Here is a 23610-nt window from a genome sequence, read left to right on the forward strand (position 1 = left end):
TGTGTGTCTGTGTTTGTCCCCCTAGCATTGCTTGACAACCGATGCTGGTATGTTTATGTCCCCGTCACTTAGCAGTTCGGCAAAAAGAGACCGATAGAATAGGTACTGGGCTTACAAAAAGAATAAGTCCCGGGGTCGAGTTGCTCGATTAAAGGCGGTGCTCCAGCATGGCCGCAGTCAAATGACTGAAACAAGTAAAAGAGTAAAAGAAAGAGTAAAGAGTATTTAATCAGAAAAAGACAATGGTACGAAGATAAAAGTAAATTTATTTAATATAAATATCTGTATATACATATTATATTGACACAATAATCGAAAAATGCTTTGTATATTACATATGTTACATTTAATATTTCTGAATTTATTCACGAATTCAGAGATAACTTTACAGGTATGATTTGATTTTGATGTGCTTCGAACAATTCATCTTCGTTGAAATTTCACCCAAACCCCGTTTTTAGCCGTCAATTTGAAGGTGTCATCCAGTACAAGAGGGTTCTGTAACAGAAAATTTGAAATAATGGTTTAAAGTTTTGGCACAATGCCAACAAGTTCGAGGTGAGGGTGTAAGTCAATTACATAAACCCCCACCAGTGGTCAACTGGTACTTATTTCATTGACCCTGGAAGGGTGAAAAGCAAAGCTGACCTTGGCAGAATTTGAACTAAGCACATAAAGATAAATGAGTTGCTGCTAAGCGCAGGAGTGGCTGTGTGGTAAGTAGCTTGCTAACCAACCACATGGTTCCGTGTTCAGTCTCACTGCGTGGCATCTTGGGCAATTGTCTTCTGCTATAGCCTTGGGCTGACCAAAGTCTTGTGAGTGGATTTGGTAGACGGAAAACTGAAAGAAGCCCATATATACGACGGGTCTCATATCCACTCACAAAGCTTTGGTTGGCCCTAGGGTGTAGTAGAAGACACTTGCCCAAGGTGTCATGCAGTGGGACTGAACCCAGAACCATGTGGTTGGGAAGCAAGCTTTTACTTTTAATATTTAAAATTCTAATATTTCAAATATATATATATATATATATATATATATTGTTATATTTCTTTACTACCCACAAGGGGCTAAACATAGAGGGGACAAACAAGGACGGACAAAGGGATTAAGTCGATTATATCGACCCCAGGCGTAACTGGTACTTTATTTATCGACCCCAAAAGGATGAAAGGCAAAGTCAACCTCGGCGGAATTTGAACTCGGAATGTAATGACAGACGAAATACCGCTAAGCATTTCACCCGGTGTGCTAACGTATACATTCATATATATGAATGTATATGTATGTATTTGTCTGTCTGTATTTGTTCTCCGCCATCACCTGACAACCAAAGTTGGTGTATTTACATCCCTGTCATTTAGCGGTTCGGCAAAAAAGGCGATACAATAAGTACTATTCTTATAAAGAATAAGTCCTGGGATCGATTTGTTTGACGAAAAGCAATGCTCCAGCATGGCCACAGTCAAATGACTGAAACAAGTAAAAGGGTAAAAGAATAAAATATTTAACAAAAGATGGAATGTGATCTAAAAGTATTCTGTTGAAAGACATCGCAAAAGCATATGTTACATAAATTACTTTGTTGTTTGTTCCTTCTCAAGCCATGTTTGGCTAATAAGGGCCAGTTTCCCACTTTCCTTGGTGTATAGGCTCCCCACCTGGATGGGACACCAGCCCATCGCAGGTGAGCTGCAAGAGGAAAGAGTGAGAGAAAGTTGTGGCGAAAGATTCAGAAGAAGTCTCGCCATTACCTTCTGCGCAGAGCCGCGTGGAGCTTAGGTGTTTCGCTCATAAACACACACAACGCCAGGTTTGAGATTCGAACCCGCGATCCCTCGACCACGAGTTTGCTGCTCTAACCACTAGGCCATGTGCCTCCACTTAAATTACTTGATACATGTAAAGGGTTATTACCCTTTAGTGTTCAGATTATTCTATCAAACATAATGCCTATTGATTCCCATTGATTTGAATTAATCATGCATTATCCCATATCTTCAAGATCTTGATGGTGTAATTACTTAATGTAGAATAACATTGTAGGGTAGGTGTGAGGGCCTGGATCTGGTCAGATTTAACATAAAACAGATTAAATATTTTGGCCGGATATGGCCGGTTTAAATACTAAAGGGTTAAACACATTTGTACAGGCATGGAAATTAAGGAATTGAATATTACACGCATAAACACACACATACACACATGTGTATGTGTAGATAAAGGGGTGTGTCAGTTTCATTATATGCCTGAGTCAACTCTCCATAAAACTTTTTAACAATGGTATATTTTACAAGCTCTAAGCATGTTGTCAAAATATTACAAAGGATACATACATACAAACATACAAACACACACACACACGCACACATATGTATATACATACACATATATATGTACATGCATATATTCATACATATATACATGCATATATATATATGTGTGTGTGTGTGTGCGCACGTGTGTGTGTGTGTGTTTATGGTAGTTTTGACTTTAAGAGTCCCTCCTAGTGTGAGGCATTTATGTATAGAAATGCCCTTAATGTAAATAAATGCATATATATATATATATATATATAACAATAATAAATCTCTGAGTGAGATATAGACAGTAACTGCTCTATAACATAAATGCATCAGTAACACCCCCACTACCCCGCCCTGTCCCTAGCCACATTCAGATGGTTGATCCCCCTTATGTTATATATATATATATATATATATATATATATGTGTATAAACAATAAATTAAATAGAAAGACTCGATTGAGACTCAATTTATTTATATTATGATATATCATAATATACCATGATGATGATATAATATAACATAAAAAATCATAAGAAAACCAAAAGTGCCAACATATATTATTTAATTTATAAACAATTCAATCCACACTTTGGGGTTTTTTATGACTGAAACAAGTAAAAGAGTAATAGAATATCCTGGTCGAACTTTCCCAAATTGAACCAATCAAAAATAAAGCACTCACTTCTGTTTTCTCTGTAGCAAGAATTTTGAAATTCCGAATCATTTGCACAGCAGCTATCTTGAGCACCAGCTTGGCCAATCTAATTCCAAGACACATCCTTGGTCCTCCACCAAATGGTAAGTAAGTAAATGGTACTTGCTTAAGTTTTGATTCTTTGCTAAACCTGTAAATAACAAAATGTACATTTGTGAATGAACACCCCAGTTTATTTTCAATCATACAAGGGGGTACCCAAAAGTAACCGGAAACACTCTCTATGGGACAAACCCACTGTAGTTCAGATTTCCGCTGCTAGAAGCCACTTAATGCAACCTTCAGGCATCAGTCTGCCAACAAGTGTCATCAGGTCTAGTAGTACTGCCACATGATGTGGTGCTGTTTTGCAATGCTTCTGTCCTGTTCATCTGTCCTGAAATTTTGAAGCTGGTATAAGCACTCTCTCCTCTAGTTTGCATGGTTTCTCACACAATAGAAAGAAAACTTTGAGAATCTTGTAAGAAACCATATGTTTATTTATGGATGGAAGCACTCCGTCGGTTACGACGACAAGGGTTCTGGTTGATCCGAATCAACGGAACAGCCTGCTCGTGAAATTAACGTGTAAGTGGCTGAGCACTCCACAGACACATGTACCCTTAACGTAGTTCTTGGGGATATTCAGCGTGACACAGAGAGTGACAAGGCCGGCCCTTTGAAATACAGGTACAACAGAAACAGGAAGTAAGAGTGAGAGAAAGTTGTGGTGAAAGAGTACAGCAGGGATCACCACCATCCCCTGCCGGAGCCTCGTGGAGCTTTAGGTGTTTTCACTCAATAAACACTCACAACGCCCGGTCTGGGAATCGAAACCGCGATCCTATGACCGCGAGTCTGCTGCCCTAACCACTGGGCCATTGCGCCTCCACGCTACTAACTACATAGTCACATTAGACAATTAGTGGAAGCATATTTTATCTTTTACTAGGGCACTGCCTTGAAGAATTTTTAATCGAATGAATTCACCTGCCGGAGCCTCGTGGAGCTTTAGGTGTTTTCGCTCAATAAACACTCACAACGCCCGGTCCGGGAATCGAAACCGCGATCCTACGACCGCGAGTCCGCTGCCCTAACCACTGGGCCATTGCGCCTCCACGCTACTAACTACATAGTCACATTAGACAATTAGTGGAAGCATATTTTATCTTTTACTAGGGCACTGCCTTGAAGAATTTTTAATCGAATGAATTCACCTGCCGGAGCCTCGTGGAGCTTTAGGTGTTTTCGCTCAATAAACACTCACAACGCCCGGTCTGGAATCGAAACCGCGATCCTACGACCGCGAGTCCGCTGCCCTAACCACTGGCCATTGCGCCTCCACGCTACTAACTACATAGTCACATTAGACAATTAGTGGAAGCATATTTTATCTTTTACTAGGGCACTGCCTTGAAGAATTTTTAATCGAATGAATTCCCCTGCCGGAGCCTCGTGGAGCTTTAGGTGTTTTCGCTCAATAAACACTCACAACGCCCGGTCCGGGAATCGAAACCGCGATCCTACGACCGCGAGTCCGCTGCCCTAACCACTGGGCCATTGCGCCTCATTTATTTATAATGATCTAGAATATGGAGACTTGTTCATCTTCAAGATTTATTTCCCCATATTTTATAACTCCAGCATATTTTTATGGTTATTACAACCTACACATGTTTCCACTGCATAAAATATGACCAGTTTCACATGCAACAAGGCATGATTTTCTGTGCGGCTTCTTCAGGGTCTGTCCATTTGGCTAGTTTTGAAGTAAACTGAACAGAGTTAGTTGCTTATTAGTTAGGCGCAGGAGTGGCTTTGTGGTAAGTAGCTTGCTAACCAACCACATGGTTCCGGGTTCAGTCCCACTGTGTGGCATCTTGGGCAAGTGTCTTCTGCTATAGCCCCGGGGCGACCAATGCCTTGTGAGTGGATTTGGTAGACGGAAACTGAAAGAAGCCTGTCGTATATATGTATATATATATATATGTATGTGTGTGTATGTGTTTGTGTGTCTGTGTTTGTCCCTCTAGCATTGTTTGACAACCGATGCTGGTGTGTTTATGTCCCCATTACTTAGCGGTTCGGCAAAAGAGACCAATAGAATAAGTACTGGGCTTGCAAAAAGAATAAGTCCCGGGGTCGAGTTGCTCGACTAAAGGCGGTGCTCCAGCATGGCCGCAGTTAAATGACTGAAACAAGTAAAAGAATAAAAAGAGTAAAAGAGTAAGAGGGTTCAGGGGAAGGTTGTTTTGAAACAGAAATCTCGTCTGTTTGTATGCTTGTGCAGTTGACCCATTTCAAACCCATTTCTGCTGTCCAGAGTCAGGGTTCTATCCAAATAGGTCAAGGTTGATGTTACTGTTTTGGCATGCCTGTTTGCGTATTGTAGTAGCTGGGTACTTGACCCCTCATATACCCTTATAATCCCTCCAAACTCACACACTATACACTCATATATATATATACACCGGAGTAAACAAAAACTGTCCGACAAATGGGAATGTGAAACTCAGAGTAAGGTTTTTGTTGAATTTCTGGTGCTTTGAAATAAAGTATATATATATATATATATATATATATATATATATGTATATATATATATATGGATATATATATATGTATATAATATTATATGTATATATATATATATATATATATAATATAATAATATATATATATATATGTGCTGAGTTTTATTTGAGAACATACTCTTTGTGGAGAATGGCGATTTGACGTCTATATCTAGCTTGTTGACTGTCCACTTTTCGTGTTCAGTCCTTAATTTGTATGTAAAAATATTTTAATCTTCAGATTCTTTTTAATATGCTAGACCCCTGGTTTTAATTCACTAATATCAATTTCTACCCTTAATTAATTTTATATATGTATATATATATATATATATATATATATATATATTCCTTATTTGTGAACTAAGGCTACTATTTGTTTCATGGTAAGAAAAGTAGGAAACTCTTTTAGTATCTTAACAATTTTTCAAGCCAATTATATCTACCAATGCAGTGTTGAACACTCATTTTCATCATATATATATATAATATATATATATATATATATAGGTATAAACATATGTAAACACACACACACACACACACACACAAACATTTATATCAAAGAGCATAGGGCGACTCCTTCAATATTTTCAGGGGTCACCTGAGAGACTTGGCTCGATTTAACGGAAATAATGTCCAGGTATGTTTATTAAAGCAAGCAATGGATTAAACCTAATAGCACCTAAGACTAAGAACAGTAATGGTAACTCTGAGAGGCTTCCACCTATGCAATTTCTATTTAATCCATCACTCACACAATATGTGTTAGACAACTTAAGCATACAGCCATATTTAGCCATATGAAAGAAACAGTCATTAAGAATGTTACCTTTCTGGAATGAATTTCTCCGGTTCTGGCCAGTATTTCGGATTGTAATGTAGAGCATCCACAGCTATTCTGACAGTCAAATTTTCGGGAATTCCTACACCTTTTATTGTGCATGCTTTATTGCACTGACGATCCAACCTGAAACAGAAGTTTATAACTATAGAGTAAATGAACAAAATATAACCAAAATTCTCTATTCTACTTGACACACAAACACACATATATACGCACTTATACAAAAATGTATACTCTTTACTCTCTTTTACTCTTTTACTTGTTTCAGTCATTTGACTGCAGCCATGCTGGAGCACCGCCTTTAGTCGAGCAAATCAACCCCGGGACTTATTCTTTGTAAGCCCAGTACTTATTCTATCGGTCTCTTTTGCCGAACCGCTAAGTGACAGTGACGTAAACACACCAGCATCAGTTGTCAAGCAATGCTAGGGGGACAAACAGAGACACACAAACACACACACACACATACATATATATATATATATACATATATACGACAGGCTTCTTTCAGTTTCCGACTACCAAATCCACTCACAAGGCATTGGTCGGCCCGGGGCTATAGCAGAAGACACTTGCCCAAGATGCCACACAGTGGTACTGAACCCGGAACCATGTGGCTGGTTAGCAAGCTACTTACCACACAGCCACTCCTGCGCCTGTATATATACAAATGAAATGGAACCTCATTCATTTCCTCTGAAGAGAACACTGTGGCTCTGGTGCATGGAGCTATCAAACTCCATGTTATTTATATACACTCTTTTACTCTCTCTTTTACTTGTTTCAGTCATTTGACTGTGGCCATGCTGGAGCACCGCCTTTAGTCGAGCAAATCGACCCCGGGACTTATTCTTTGTAAACCTAGTACTTATTCTATTGATCTCTTTTGCCGAACTGCTAAGTTACGGGGACGTAAACACACCAGCATCGGTTGTCAAGTGATGTGTGATACACACACACACACAGACACACACACACACACACAGATATATATATACGATGGGCTTCTTTCAGTTTCCGTCTACCAATAATTTCCCTAATATTAATATTAATATATACACTTTTACTCTTTTACTCTTTTACTTGTTTCAATCATTTAACTGTGGCCATGCTGGAGCACCGCCTTTAGTCAAGCAAATCGACCCCGGGACTTATTCTTTGTAAGCCTAGTACTTATTCTATTGATCTCTTTTGCCGAACTGCTAAGTTACGGGGACGTAAACACACCAGCATCGGTTGTCAAGTGATGTGTGATACACACACACACACAGACACACACACACACACAGATATATATATACGAGGGGCTTCTTTCAGTTTCCGTCTACCAATAATTTCCCTAATATTAATATTAATATATACACTTTTACTCTTTTACTCTTTTACTTGTTTCAGTCATTTGACTGTGGCCATGCTGGAGCACCGCCTTTAGTCGAGCAAATCGACCCCGGGACTTATTCTTTGTAAGCCTAGTATTTATTCTATCAATCTCTTTTGCCAAACTGCTAAGTTACGGGTGTGTAATCACACCAGCATCGGTTGTCAAGCAAACAGACAATGGATGTAGTACAGATAAATACAGAAAACAGTTATATGGGAAGTGTGTACATCAGAAAAGAAATGGCAACAGTCACTTACCCAGTTCCAAGTGGGTACATCCTTAATGACTCATCCAAGCACATGTCAAGGTAAGTTAATTTTGTAACATTGTCATAATCAGGAAGATCCTAGGACACAAAAAAAAAAATCGTTATAACAACAATGTAAGTTTTTGATGACCAAGATATTTTATTTTCCATTGCTCCAGTTTACTCAGATAAAAACGAATAAGAAAGTAAGGATATGAAAGCTTTCATATCCTCTATGTGCCACTGAGTCAAAGAGTGGGGAAGTTGAAAGGAAGTCTATGTCTGCTACTAACTGCATAGTCACATTAGACAATTAGTGGAAGCATCTTTTATCTTTTACTAGGGCACTGCCTTGAAGAATTTTTAAGCGAATGAATTCACCCCAATGCTAATATCTTTTTAGCCCTTTAATGTTCTAATTATTCTATCAAACATAATGCTTATTGATTCACATTGATTTGAATTAATCATGCATTATCTTATATCTACAAGATCTTGATGGTGTAATTACCTAATGTAGAATAACATTGTAGGGTAGGTGTGAGAGCCTGGATCTGGTCAGTTTGAACATAAAACAGATTAAATATTTTGGCCAGATATGGCCGGTTTAAATACTAAAGGGTTAAGTCTGGTACTATGGTTACTTTTGCTGAACTAGTGGAAGTTAAGGGGAGATAAACAAAATAACACCCGTTGTCAAGTGGTGGTGAGGTACAAACACACACACACACACACACACACACACACACACACACACTTATATACGAGGCGGCAAGCTGGCAGAATCGTTAGCACGCCGGGCGAAAAGCGTAGCCGTATTTCGTCTGCTGTTATGTTCTGAGTTCAAATTCCGCCGAGGTCGACTTTGCCTTTCATCCTTTCGGGGTCGATAAATTAAGTACCAGTTACGCACTGGGGTCGATGTAATCGACTTAATACCTATGTCAGTCCTTGTTTATCCTCTCTGTGTTTAGCCCCTTGTGGGCAATAAAGAAATATATATACGACAGGCTTCCTTCAGTTTGTGTTTACCAAATCCACTCATAAGTCTTTGATTGACCCAAAACCATAGAAAAAAATACTTGCCTAAGGTGCCACATGATGGAACTGAACCTGGAACCATGTGGTTGAAAAATAAACTTCTTACTGCACAGCCACACATTACCAAGACATACTCGTTTGCAGGTGACAGCTGACTCTTTAATAATCTGTATATCTCATTTACTCATTTACTTGTTTCAGTCATCTGACTGTGGTCATGCTGGAGCACCGCCTTTAGTCGAGGAAATCAACCCCAGGACTTATTCTTTGTAAGCCTAGTACTTATTCTATCGGTCTCTTTTGCCGAACCGCTAAGTTTCAGGGACGTAAACACACCAGCATCGGTTGTCAAGCGATGTTGGAGGTGGGGGACAAACACAACACACAAACATACGCATATATATATACACTAGCAGTATCACCCGGCGTTGCTTGGGTTTGTAAGGGAAATAACTATAAAGCATTTTTAGAGAGTTATAGCCAAAAAATGGAAAAAAATTACAGTAAATTTTTTTTTAGTTAAAAAGGTCGAGTTGCGTCCCCTAGACAGTCTGTGGTTTGTGTTTCTGATTCTCGACCCCCATGTCGAATTTATCGATTTTTTTCAGAACTGGAGGAACTTTTCAAAATTTTCGCTGCGTTAGTTTTGAATTATGACATTGGGCTATGTGTGTGTCAAATTTCATCAGAATCGGTTGAAAGCCGTGGTCAGGGTGAGGGTACAACCTAACAGACACACAGAAACACACACAGACAAACTGCCATTTATATATAGAGAGAGATATATACAACAGGCTTCTTTCAGTTTCCGTCTACCAAATCCACTCACAAGGCTTTGGTCGGTCCGAGGCTATAGTAGAAGACACTTGCCCAAGGTGCCATGCAGTGGGACTGAACCCGGAACCATGTGGTTCGTAAGCAAGCTACTTACCACAGAGCCACTCCATATCTATATACCTCAGTTCAAAATATCAATGTTTATTTGTTACTTGTTTCAGTTATTGGACTATGGCCATTCTGGGGCAGCACCTTGAATGGTTTAGTTGGACAAATTGGCCCCAATACTAATAATTTATGTTTGGTACTTATTCTATTGGTGTCTTTTGCTGAACTGGGGATGTAAACAAACCAACACCAGTTGTCAGATGAGTGGTGACAAACTGAAACAGAAGGATACACACATGCATATACACATATGCAAGGGGATTTTATCTATCCAGGGGCTTCTGTCAGGCAAATTCACTCTGGCAGCTTTGGTTGGCCTGGGGCTACAGAAGTAGAAGATACATGCCCAAGGTAGGACTGAACCTGAAACCGACACAATCACTAAGTGAGCTTGTTAGCCACATAGCCATGCATACACCTAAATGTGAAATTCATTCACAATTTTTCCACTCACAACTGCCTCATTAATTTAATCAAATATAATTACTGAAACAAATAAAAAAAAAATCCATATGGCTCTCTCTCTTTTACTCTTTTACTTGTTTCAGTCATTTGACTGCGGCCATGCTGGAGCTCCGCCTTTAGTCGAGCAACTCGACCCCGGGACTTATTCTTTTTGTAAGCCCAGTACTTATTCTATCGGTCTCTTTTTGCCAAACCGCTAAGTGACGGGGACGTAAACACACCAGCATCGGTTGTCAAGCAATGCTAGGGGAACAAACACGGACACACAAACACACACACATACATATATATATATATACATATATACGACAGGCTTCTTTCAGTTTCCATCTACCAAATCCACTAACAAGGCATTGGTCGGCCAGGGGTTATAGCAGAAGACACTTGCCCAAGATGCCATGCCGTGGGACTGAACCCAGAACCATGTGGTTCGTAAGCAAGCTACTTACCACAGAGCCACTCCATATCTATATACCTGTATATGCACCTGTATATTTTATTAGAAATATAATCACAAATAAGCGAAATAAAACAAAATTTTTTAGACAGCTGTAATATATTTACCTCTCCCAGAACATCCATAATCTCTTCATATATTTTTTGCTGTGGTTCAGGGTTGATTGCCATTAAATGTGTGAAGAAAGTGAGACTAGAAGTAGTGGTTTCATAACCAGCCAAGAAAAATATCACACACTGGGCCAAGATTTCGTCGTCAGTAATTCCTATAAAAAAGTAATTAAAATATTAAGATTGAATGTCTAATGTTCTGAAATGAGTTGTAGTTTTAGTAATTATTATGTTAGTAGCATTCTGAATTATTAATCACATATTTAAAGTATTTAAAATATGTACAAAAAAGTATACTAACTTCATTTTTATAGTCTATAAGAATGTATAGTATTCTATACATTCATGCTAAGAGTTGCTGAAGCATGGAACAAACTGCCGGCATCAGTTGTTAGTTGTCGGAGCACTGCATCCTTCAAAACTTCCATGCTTCCTAAGATTTGCCAACACTACACCTGATTTTCTCCCCTCCATACACATGCAAGCATGTATCTGACTCATACACCGTTCACTTCCCAGATATTTGTACATTACTGCATACACTTTATACACACTTTTGACGAGTTGTGGTGCACCTGAGCACTGTATACAATAATTTCATTATATTATAATTATTATTGTTATTATTATTATTATTATTATTATTATTATTATTATTATTATTATCATATATTATTATTATTATTATTATTATTATTATTATTATTGTTATTATATTATTATTATTATTATTATTATTGTTATTATTATTATTGTTATTGTTATTATTATTATTATTATTATTATTATTATTGTTATTATTATTATTATTATTATTATTATTATTATTATTATTATTATTATTATTATTATTGAGTGAGAGAGCAGTTCATGCCATCAAAGTGACACTGGGGTAAAATATATGAAGCCCAATATACCCATCATGACTACCCGTCTGATAAAGGTACACCAGGCACATGCATCACAACCATATGTGCGCGACATGGTGATCTCATATCAAGATAAACAGCACATGACCTTGCAGGTGGGGCCCAGTTAGAATTTTCTTCAGGTTGAGTAGCCCATCCTGCTCAAAAGGTCCCTGAATAAGGGTTGCTTTAGGATGTTGAACGAAACACCTATGTTTCCAGAGGTGAATTATTCAAACCCCAAAGAATCCCTCTCAACACATGGCCATGATGCTCCCCCACTACTTCTGCTCGTGATCAGAGATGCACATATCGTCAGCCACTAAGGGACATGCTCAACTGGTTAAGGCCAAACAACTGACAAGCAAATCTGTGGTATTGAGCAGAATATTTGCTGTAGCCCATCTTTTATACCAAGACAAAGCAATGTACATGATAACACTTCCAATCAGTTATTATTATCATTATTATTTTATTATTATTATTATTATTATTATTATTATTATTATCATTATTATTATTATTATTATTATTATTATTATTATTATTATTGTTATTATTATTATTATTATTATTATTATTATTGTTATTATTATTATTGTTATTATTGTTATTATTATTATTATTATTATTATTATTATTGTTATTATTGTTATTATTATTATTGTTATTATTGTTATTATTATTATTGTTATTATTGTTATTATTATTATTATCATATTATTATTATATTATTATTATTATTATTATTATTATTATTATTATTACATTATTATTATTATTATTATTATTATTATTATTATTATCATATTATTATTGTTATTTTGTTATTATTATTATTATTATTATTATTATTGTTGTTATTATTATTATTGTTATTATTGTTATTATTATTATTGTTATTATTGTTATTATCATTATTATTATTATTATTATTATTATTATTATTATTATTATTATTATTATTATTGTTATTATTATTATCATTATTATTATTATTATTATATGAACCTCTTTACTGTTATAAGAGTGTATAAGATTGTATATAAACATCTTTGCAATGTATTTCATTCAAGGCTATATTTAACTACAGCAGATCCTGTAGCTTACGCTATATATGGAACTAAATTACACACACATGCATGCACTTCCACTGCACACACACATACACACAAACATTCACATACTGCCCTTTTACATTCACACATATATTCTCAGACAGAGTTGAAATGCTGTTTGATTTTTCTTTTCTACATTGAATGTTTACCATCCCACTTCCACTGCACACATACACACACACACACACACACATACACACAAACATTCACATACTGCCCTTTTACATTCACACATATATTCTCAGACAGAGTTGAAATGCTGTTTGATTTTTCTTTTCTACATTGAATGTTTACCATCCCACTTCCACTGCACACATACACACACACACACACACACATACACACAAACATTCACATACTGCCCTTTTACATTCACACATATATTCTCAGACAGAGTTGAAACGCTGTTTGATTTTTCTTTTCCACATTGAATGTTTACCATCCCACTTCCTCTGCAACACACACACATACACACAAACATTCACATACTGCCCTTTTACATTCACACACATTTTCTCAGACAGAGTTGAAACGCTGTTTGATTTCTGTTTTCACTGTAGAATTTCCATCACCCTTTCCTTCCTCATTTATCTATCACCCCTTCCTTTCTCATTCATGTGTTGTTGACAGAAAAAAACACAAGAGTATTATTATAGTAGATACTCTAATATAAAGATGGTTTTGTTTCTGAGTCAGAAATTACAGAACACACGTACCCCTGCCAGTCCTGCTGTTAGTTACATTTTCCAGATGATGTTCCTTCTCTTCTTCTGGGCACCTGTTCTCCTGCGCTTTCAACTGAGCCTTTATCATAAGATTTAAAACGTTTTTTGGCATCTACAAAACATGTTAAAAATATTAATTAATATTTTTTATAAATATAAAAATGAAATTGATGCATATATCAACATCATCATCATCATCATCATCATTGTTATCTAATGTCCATTTTCCATGCTGACACAGGAATAATTATATAATTATGCATAACTTTATCAAATTTCAAATTACAATGTAAGTAAAAAACAAAGTTTGCTTTTGAGAAGCATTGAGATCTATTGAAAGATACAGAAATTCTCAAATGCTGAATAATGATTTCACTACAATTTGCTCCAGTCAACACACTACATTTAACTTGTCTATTGAAGCAACGTCTGATATAAAAAGTCTACTATGCCCATCCCTTCTTTATGCTGGCCAATAAATTCTCCTCTTTCTATTCTTATTGAAATACATCAAATACTAATTCTAAATATCCTATTTAATATTGATATCGGGTCGGTCGGGATCCCCTATGGTTATGACACTGACCATGGGATTGCACCTAAAAAGTTACCCACCTAGTTGCAAGTCTGGGCAAGGTTTCCCCTCTCCACGCCACCAGTGTTATCCAAGGGAAAGGCAAAGGAACTGATACAGTTTGGCACCTGTGACGTCGCAACTCATTTCTACAGCTGAGTGAACTGGAGCAACGTGAAATAAAGTGTTTTGCTCAAGAACACAACACGCAGCTCGGTCCGGGATTCGAGCTCACAACCTCACGATCGTAAGCTCAACGCTCTAACAACTGAGCCATGCGCCTTCACTAATATTGATATACTGAATACAATACTAATGTACTAAACATTCTTACTGATACACTTAAATACACAGTATGTTACCATTAAAGTTGGGTTCCAATATTCAAACTATACTAAACTCCTATAACCTGGAGGATACCTAGCTATTTTTTCTAGCAAGCAAAAGGACTATGTAGGGACCATCTTTCATGCTCGGTGCTTGAAAGACACATGCAAAAGAAGAACTCAGAATGAAAATATGAAACGTACATCATCCTTTATTCCACTTTCCTTTCGTTCTTCAATCAGTTTCTTGCAAAACTGTCTGAAATATATTTGGTTTCCAAGAATAAATGTTGATAATCCAGACTTTTCTATGAGTGTTGCTGTAGATGGTAAAAGCACTGGAAAAAAAAAAATGAATAATTTTTAATAATAGACGGAAACTGAAAGAAGCCTGTCGTATATATGTATGTGTGTGTATGTGTTTGTGTGTCTGTGTTTGTCTCCCTAGCATTGCTTGACAACCGATGCTGCTGTGTTTACGTCCCCATCACTTAGCGGTTCAGCAAAAGAGACCGATAGAATATGTACTGGGCTTACAAAGAATAAGTCCCGGGGTCGATTTGCTCGACTAAAAGCGGTGCTCCAGCATGTTCACAGTCAAATGACTGAAACAAGTTAAAGAGGAAAGAGAGAGAAAGATATAGAATATTAATACTAACATGTTAGAATGACAGATGGGTTGAAGATACTTGTTTTGAATATGTCTTTGGCCCTTTTAACCAGTGGATCATTTGGGTTTTTCAGTGAGTCCACTTTTGATCCAAATCCAGTGGCTGCCATGACATCCATTGTGTAGGCTGAGAACAAGCTAAATTAAATAAAAACAAGAAATATATATACATAAAGTGGTGACCCAGTATGGCCGCAGCCTTCGGGCTAAAACATTTTTAAGGATTTAAGGATACATTTGTAGCCATTTTAACCTACAAATAAATAATATCTATCCCTCAATGCAGTGTTTGAGCCATGGACTGGAAAGAGTAAAAATCTGAGGGGCCTAGATCCAGTTTATATACTGGATGGGACATCAGTTCAAATTTCTCAGGTTCCTAAGGTTTATTTGGGTTGTTCAACTTGTGCGAGGCCTTGCATTGCTTTGTTGCAGAAGGACTCACTTTCTGTTAACAATCCCGGATCTATTTGCTACACAAAGGCATACATCCACTCCAGCTGTTCAGAGTACAGATTGGTATCTATGGGGGTTGATCGTCTGGAGAAAATGCATAGGGAATTATTCCCTCACAATTCGACGAGGTGCAGAGGATCAACTTGTGTTTGAAATGTCCATGTTTAGCGACAGGTTCTGAAGCTAGCTCTTGCTTAACCCTTTAGTGTTTAAACCGGCCATATCCAGCCCAAATATTCTACATATTCTATGTTTAAACTGGCCATATCCAGCCCAAATATTCTACATATTTTATGTTTAAACTGGCCATATCTAGCCTCTCACACCTAACCTACATTGACATTTTAAAAATAAACAATCACATCATTGAAACCTCAAAGCTATAAGATAATGCATGATTAATTCAAAGCAATTTGGGTAAAAAAGCATTACATTTAACAGAGTAATCTGAACACAAAAGGGTTAACTTCTGCTTATACATGTTAGAATTGTGGAAAAATATCTTCCTTGGATTGTTACTCGCTCCATTCCTTGGCTCGTGTAGCTTCATCAACCGAGAAGAAGTGAAAGCTTCAGTGAAGGATTTCTTTGCCTTGAAGGACAAGAAATAGTATTGGCATAGAATGAAATCACTGGCAAAGAGGTGGCTCAGGCAGTGCAACATGATGGCCTCTACATTAAATGCTAGTCTACTTTTGTTGTAATTTAATGAATAAAGCAAATAAGTTGCCAAAATATTGCAAAACCTTTGACCCAACACAGTATATATGCATAACAGCACAATTAGCATGAAACACACATATTAGCTATTCAAAAGCATACAATAACCATTACTTTTAATTAAATACTAATTGGTGTCAAAATTTTCATCACACAAATTGTGACCTGGTCACTGACAAGGTTTTGCTACATCTCACAGCAAATCACTGAAAATCACATGCCAGACAAATACATATCCGAAATATATAAATTAATTATTAAAAATCATTCGAGTGGCTGTGTGGTAAGTAGCTTGTTAATCAACCACATGGTTCCGGGTTCAGTCCCACTGCGTGGCATCTTGGGCAAGTGTCTTCTGCTATAGCCCCAGGCCGACCAATGCCTTGTAAGTGGATTTGGTAGACGGAAACTGAAAGAAGCCTATCGTATATATGTATATATATGTATGAGTGTGTGTGTTTGTGTGTCTGTGTCTGTCCCCTTAGTATTGCTTGACAACCGATGCTGGTGTGTTTACGTCCCCATCACTTAGCGGTTCAGCAAAAGAGACCGATAGAATAAGTACTGGGCTTACAAAGAATAAGTCCCAGGGTCAATTTGCTCGACTAAAGGCGGTGCTCCATCATGGCTGCAGTCAAATGACTGAAACAAGTAAAAGAGTAAAATCATAATTACATTCTTTCAATTAATTATCTAATCAATTCCATCCATCCATTGGCCTAAATGTCAGTCAGTACCACAATTACTCATAGATAATGCTATACCATTTTATGGTACTGATTTGCCACATGGTACCACATTGTTTAGATTTATATGTAACAAACCTAAATTAATTAGTCCATTTAGTCCTCTGTAGGTACCAGATTGTATTGCATTGAATTGCAGAGTGCAGCTTAAATTCTTTATCAGTAAAATCAGTATCAATAAAACTACAAAGGATGAAAGGCAAAGTCAGCCTTGACAGAATTTGTTCTGGCATTCAAATAATACAAGGAAGTCAAAATTCAAAAAGAATGACCAAATATTCTTACATACCCGTTAACGCTTACAGCTTTTTCACTATCAGCCAACTTTCCTGTGTTTTCCACCAGTGTATTAGCACATGTGTGAATCATTGGGATCATCTACAACAAAGAAAACAGCTCTTCAGAAAACAAGCTAATGGAGAGAAAATTTCTTATTAGCACCGCCTCGACTGGCTTCCGTGCCGGTGGCACATAAAATACACCAATCCGACCGTGGCCGTTGCCAGCCTTGCCTGGCACCTGTGCAGGTGGCACGTAAAAAGCACCCACTACACTCACGGAGTGGTTGGCGTTAGGAAGGGCATCCAGCTGTAGAAACATTGCCAGATAAGACTGGAGCCTGGTGCAGCCTTCTGGCTTCCCAGATCCCTGGTCGAACCGTCCAACCCATACTAGCATGGAGAACGGACGTTAAACGATGATGATGATGATGAATGCGAGTGCTAAGCAGTGATGTGTATAAATGCAATGTTATTACCAGTTCAAATATATCAGTGGCAAGAGATTTGGACGGTGGCAAGAAATTTGGACAGTGGCAAGAAATTTAGACGGTGGCAAGAAATTTAGACGGTGGCAAGAAATTTGGACGGTAGCAAGAGATTTGGACGGTGGCAAGAAATTTGGACAGTGGCAAGAAATTTAGACGGTGGCAAGAAATTTAGACGGTGGCAAGAAATTTGGACGGTGGCAAGAAATTTGGACGGTGGCAAGAAATTTGGACGGTGGCAAGAAATTTGGACGGTGGCAAGAAATTTGGACAGTGGCAAGAAATTTGGACGGTGGCAAGTGTCAGAGTATATTCTTGAGGTTTGAACACCATAATATAAGTGACAGGATATTGTGAAGGAAGTGTGATTAAAGATTGCGAGTAAGTGGTGAAAAACCTGGGTACATACAGAGTTGGGGAGACTACTGGATAGCAATGATACAGAAGAACAGGTCTGTGAGGACAGGATTAGGGAGTGAGAGCTAGGCATAGTGCAAGAAGGAGGAAATGTGAAGATGAGAAGTGATGTGAAGATGAGAAGTGATGTAAAGATGAGAAGTGATGTGAAGATGAGAAGTGATGTGAAGATGTAGATTGGTTTATTAGGGTAGGATGAGGGAAAATTTTTTCTTGTTATGTGTGGGTGGAACATGGGGTTTGGGGGCTAGCAGATAGTGATAATACATTGAGACAGGGCGTGTGGGTGAAACAGACACATCAGGGGCAAGCGGAGAGCAATGACACAGTGGCACAGGGCCAAGAAGACAGGATTAGTGAGTGGGAGGTAAGCATAGTGCAGAGAGAGAGAAAGGGAGTGCAATATTAAGAATTATTAATATTTTATTTAGAAATATTGAATTTCTAAATATCTCAGAGAGACATGAGCGGTTGTGGGGCGATACATATGTATGCATACACATGTATATATAATAATAAATAATAACAATAACAATAATGGTTTCAAATTTTGGCCCAAGGCCAGCAATTTCTGGGGGAGGGACTAAGTCAATCCCAGTGTTCAACTGCTACTTATTTTATCGACCCCGAAAGGATGAAAGGCTAAGTTGACCTCAGCGGAATTTGAAATCCAAACTTAAAGATGGACAAAATGTCACTAAGAACTTTGCGCAGCATGCTAACAATTCTGCCAATTAACCGCCTTAATTATAATAATAATAATGATGATGATGATAAAAATAATAATAATAATCCTTTCTACTAAAGGCACAAGGCCTGGCCGTAAAGGGAATCACACCACTGCTATTTAGCCCTAGGAAGCATCGACGCTTCTTGTCGGCCTTGACACATTTTCTGTGTCCTTATATTTGCAAAGGGGAGGCAAGCAGCCCCGCCAGCTGGGATTAGTACCTGAAGACATGCATGTTTCTGGGTCTTACCCGTCATCAGTCCAGGGTAGCAAGTCCTGCTAGCTGAGATGGCCGCAACCGCTTTGCAAATATATAATATTTTCAGTGAAATTTATTCACCGATCACCAAAATTAAAATATTGAATTTCTAAATGTCTCAGGGAGACATTTTATTTATTTCAGTAAAATCATGGAAGACAACTCCAGATCAGTTTCATTCGTATGATCTTATCATTTAACCCTTTAGTGTTCACATTATTCTACCAAAATTAATGCTTCTTTATCCACATTGTTTTGAACTAATCATGCATCATCTTGTAGCTATGAGATTTTGACGAGATAGCTGTTAATTTTTAAAACGCTATTGTAGGGTTGGTGTGAGAGACCAGATCTGGCCAGTTTGAACATAAAACAGGCAGAATACTTTTGGCCGGATATGGCCGGTTTAAATGCTAAAGGGTTAAACATGACTTTATCAATTATCAAAGTAATGAAGCAGAGATATCTAGAAATGCATTCTTACCTCCTTTAGTTGACGGCAGCTATAAGAAGGAGCCATCACGTTCCGCAGATATTTCCAGTGGTCATCTTTGGCTGATGCAAGTTCAAGTTTACTGATTTCATCTCTTGCATATGTCTGAAGAATGATAAGATAAGATGCAGTTCATATTTGATATCATAAATTCTCATGATTGTCTTTATTTTTGCACACACATAAGCAGAAATTCATGCACATACACATATACATATATTATTTCAAGAATGTATTTAGGATTACATAAACAAACCCGAGCAACGCCGGGCTATACTGCTAGTATATATATATATATATATATATATATATATATATGTGACGTCGTGTGTACCGTTGGAGATTTTTTTTCCTCCGTCTTCCCTTCTCTGGATCTTTCCTTCTCTTATGCTTCCGACGAAGAGCTCCGCTCGAAACGTTAAACCCTCCTTCTTCCCTTCTTTCCTGAGCATCCAACAATACTATATTTGTTCCACGTCCTCGCATTGTTGTGTTCTTTTTGTGTTTTCTTGTTTGGATTAACTATATATATATATATGTATATATATATATATATATATGTATATATATATATATATATATATAATAGACACAATTCATATATAAAATTTATATAAATTATGAGAAAAGATTAGAAATAAAAGACTATATGCAAAAATGATATGTAAATTTTCTATAAAATTGATATATAAAATGTTTATACATACTCAATAATATACAAGCATAGCATATGTACATGTGTGTGTGTGTGTGTGTGTATGCATGAATATATGTATAAGATACATAAAATAGACAATATATTACTTACAGTTCGGTTGATAAAATTTTGAAATTTTTTGACAAAAACTTCTTGGATCAATTCTGGATCGGATATTACGAGAATAGGTTTCACTCCGAAGAATATACTGTGAATGAAATTAAATAAGAAAGTGAAGAACTTATAACAATTTAGACAATTTTTGGACATCATGTTATGAAAACGATATTTACTGGCAAAACTTAAAGGCGCTGAACTTTATATTATCAAATAGGATATTCCACTTGTGTACACAGAGAAAACCAACCCTATGAGTTTTTACCACCTAAGGGCTGGTTCAAAGTACACAGTGTGTTGAATAGTACGTTGTTGGTATATTATAGGGAGTCCAACAAGTCGTAAATCCCCTTTGTGTATTATAATCAAATGAATGATAACAGACGATGGATTGTGGAAGCACTCCGTCAGTTACGATGATGAGGGTTCCAGTTGATCCGAATCAACGGAACAGCCTGCTCGTGAAATTAACGTGTACGTGGCTGAGCACTCCACAGACACGTGCACCCTTAACGTAGTTCTCGGGGATATTCAGCGTGACACAGAGAGTGACAAGGCCGGCCCCTTGAAATACAGGTACAACAGAAACAGGAAGTAAGAGTGAGAGAGAAAGTTGTGGTGAAAGAGTACAGCAGGGATCACCACACCCTGCCGGAGCATCATGGAGCTTTTAGGTGTTTTCGCTCAATAAACACTCACAACGCCCGGTCTGGGAATCGAAACTGCAATCCTATGACCGCGAGTCCGCTGCCCTAACCACTGGGCCATTGCGCCTCCTCAGACGATGGATAATTGTCAGCTCGTTACAGCTCATATACTAATTAGCCTCAACGGGCTTCAGCTATGTTTCTGCTGTATTATTGAGATATTCATCTGATAACTATACTCTTTACTCTTACTCTTTTACGCTTTTACTTGTTTCAGTCATTTGACTGCGGCCATGCTGGAGCACCACCTTTAGTCGAGCAAATCGACCCCGGGACTTATTCTGTGTAAGCCCAGTACTTATTCTATCGGTCTCTTTTGCCGAACCGCTAAGTGACAGGGACGTAAACCCACCAGCATCGGTTGTCAAGCGATGCTAGGGGGACAAACACAGACACACACATACATATATATATATATATATATATATATACACATATACGACAGGCTTCTTTAAGTTTCCGTCTACCAAATCCACTCACAAGGCATTGGTCGGCCTGGGGCTATAGCAGAAGACACTTGCCCAAGATGTTACGCAGTGGGACAGAACCCGGAACCATGTGGCTGGTTAGCAAGCTACTTACCACACAGCCACTCCTGCTGTTTTGTTTTTTTTTGTGTAATGAAGTAACTTTCTCATTCGTCTATAAAAAAATTATCTATGATATGAAGAAGCCATTCTTACCCATATACATCGCCATAAACTTCTCTCCAGTATTTGAACACGGAATTATATCCCTGGAATATTAAAATACAAACAATTAATTTGGATTATAACAGTGCATTTGTCTGAAATGCTGTAATAAGCAAAATTCATAGGAACATTATGAAAGAAGAACAGGAATTGGGTTTGAAGTTCACATCAGCTATTTTGGCAGCATTTTATCTATTTCTTTACTAACCCACAATGGGCTAAACACAGAGGAGGACAAACAAGGACAGACAAACGGATTAAGTCGATTACATTGACCCCAGTGCGTAACTGGTACTTAATTTATTGACCCCAAAAGGATGAAAGGCAAAGTCGATCTCAGCGGAATTTGAACTCAGAACGTAACGGCAGACGAAATACCTATTTTTTTACTACCCACAAGGGGCTAAACACAGGGAGGACAAACAAACGGATTAAGCCGATTATATGGACCCCAGTGCGTAACTGGTACTTAATTTATCGACCCCGAAAGGATGAAAGGCAAAGTCGATTATTTCTTTACTACCCACAAGGGGCTAAACACAGAGAGGACAAACAAGGACAGACAAACGGATTAAGTAGATTACATTGACCCCAGTGCGTAACTGGTACTTAATTTATCGACCCCGAAAGGATGAAAGGCAAAGTCGATCTCAGCGGAATTTGAACTCAGAACGTAACGGCAGACGAAATACCTATTTTTTTACTACCCACAAGGGGCTTAACACAGAGGGGACAAACAAGGGTAGACAAATGCATTAAGTCGATTACATTGACCCCAGTGCGTAAATGGTACTTAATTTATCATCGACCCCGAAAGGATGAAAGGCAAAGTCGATCTCAGCGGAATTTGAACTCAGAACGTAACGGCTGACGAAATATGGCTATGCATTTCGCCTGGAGTGCTAACGATTCTGCCAGCTCGCTGCCTTGGCAGCATTTTATCGATGCTTTACAAGATGGTGGCAGATTTTTTTGCCATGATGTAATCTTTGAAGGCATCAATAAAATGCTGTCGAATTAGATGCTGAGAACTTTGGACTTCATTTGCGTTCTTTTATACATATGCTACACCAATCCCAACGAGATGATTCTGCCACAGGGGCAGCAATTTTGGGTGAAATATCGCTAAACATTTCATCCACTACACTCATGGAGTGGTTGGCGTTAGGAAGGGCATCCAGCTGTAGAAACTCTGCCAGATCAGACTGGGCCTGGTGCAGCCTTCTGGCTTCCCAGACTCCAGTTGCACCGTCCAACCCATGTTTGGAAAGCGCATGGAAAGCGGATGCTAAACAATGATGATGATGATGATTATGATGATTATGAGGTATTCTTTTGATATGAGTCCCATTTACCTCACGTGTATTTGTTTACATTTGAAGACGTAGATCGTCACTTTCCGTAAATTTAAAATTT

General features: G+C 37.8%; 1 protein-coding gene across 1 annotated transcript in view; it reads right to left on the reverse strand.

Moving 5' to 3' along the window:
* Positions 1–282: 282 nt before the first annotated feature.
* The window catches only part of LOC115230908 (cytochrome P450 3A24-like), a 32067-nt gene continuing 8739 nt past the window's right edge, over positions 283–23610 (reverse strand). Inside the window, exons 2-13 of the mRNA XM_029801012.2 lie at positions 22186–22238; positions 20790–20886; positions 19973–20086; positions 17606–17694; positions 15384–15532; positions 14929–15062; positions 13816–13936; positions 11071–11228; positions 8066–8154; positions 6413–6550; positions 2996–3158; positions 283–498 (exon numbers count right to left, since the gene is read on the reverse strand). Coding sequence (XP_029656872.2) covers positions 424–498; positions 2996–3158; positions 6413–6550; positions 8066–8154; positions 11071–11228; positions 13816–13936; positions 14929–15062; positions 15384–15532; positions 17606–17694; positions 19973–20086; positions 20790–20886; positions 22186–22238 — 1380 coding nt within the window. The 3' untranslated portion in view covers positions 283–423. The remainder of the gene's footprint in view (positions 499–2995; positions 3159–6412; positions 6551–8065; positions 8155–11070; positions 11229–13815; positions 13937–14928; positions 15063–15383; positions 15533–17605; positions 17695–19972; positions 20087–20789; positions 20887–22185; positions 22239–23610) is intronic.

The sequence above is a fragment of the Octopus sinensis genome, unplaced genomic scaffold (genome assembly GCF_006345805.1).
Source record: "Octopus sinensis unplaced genomic scaffold, ASM634580v1 Contig16749, whole genome shotgun sequence".
Taxonomy (NCBI): Eukaryota; Metazoa; Mollusca; class Cephalopoda; order Octopoda; family Octopodidae; genus Octopus; species Octopus sinensis.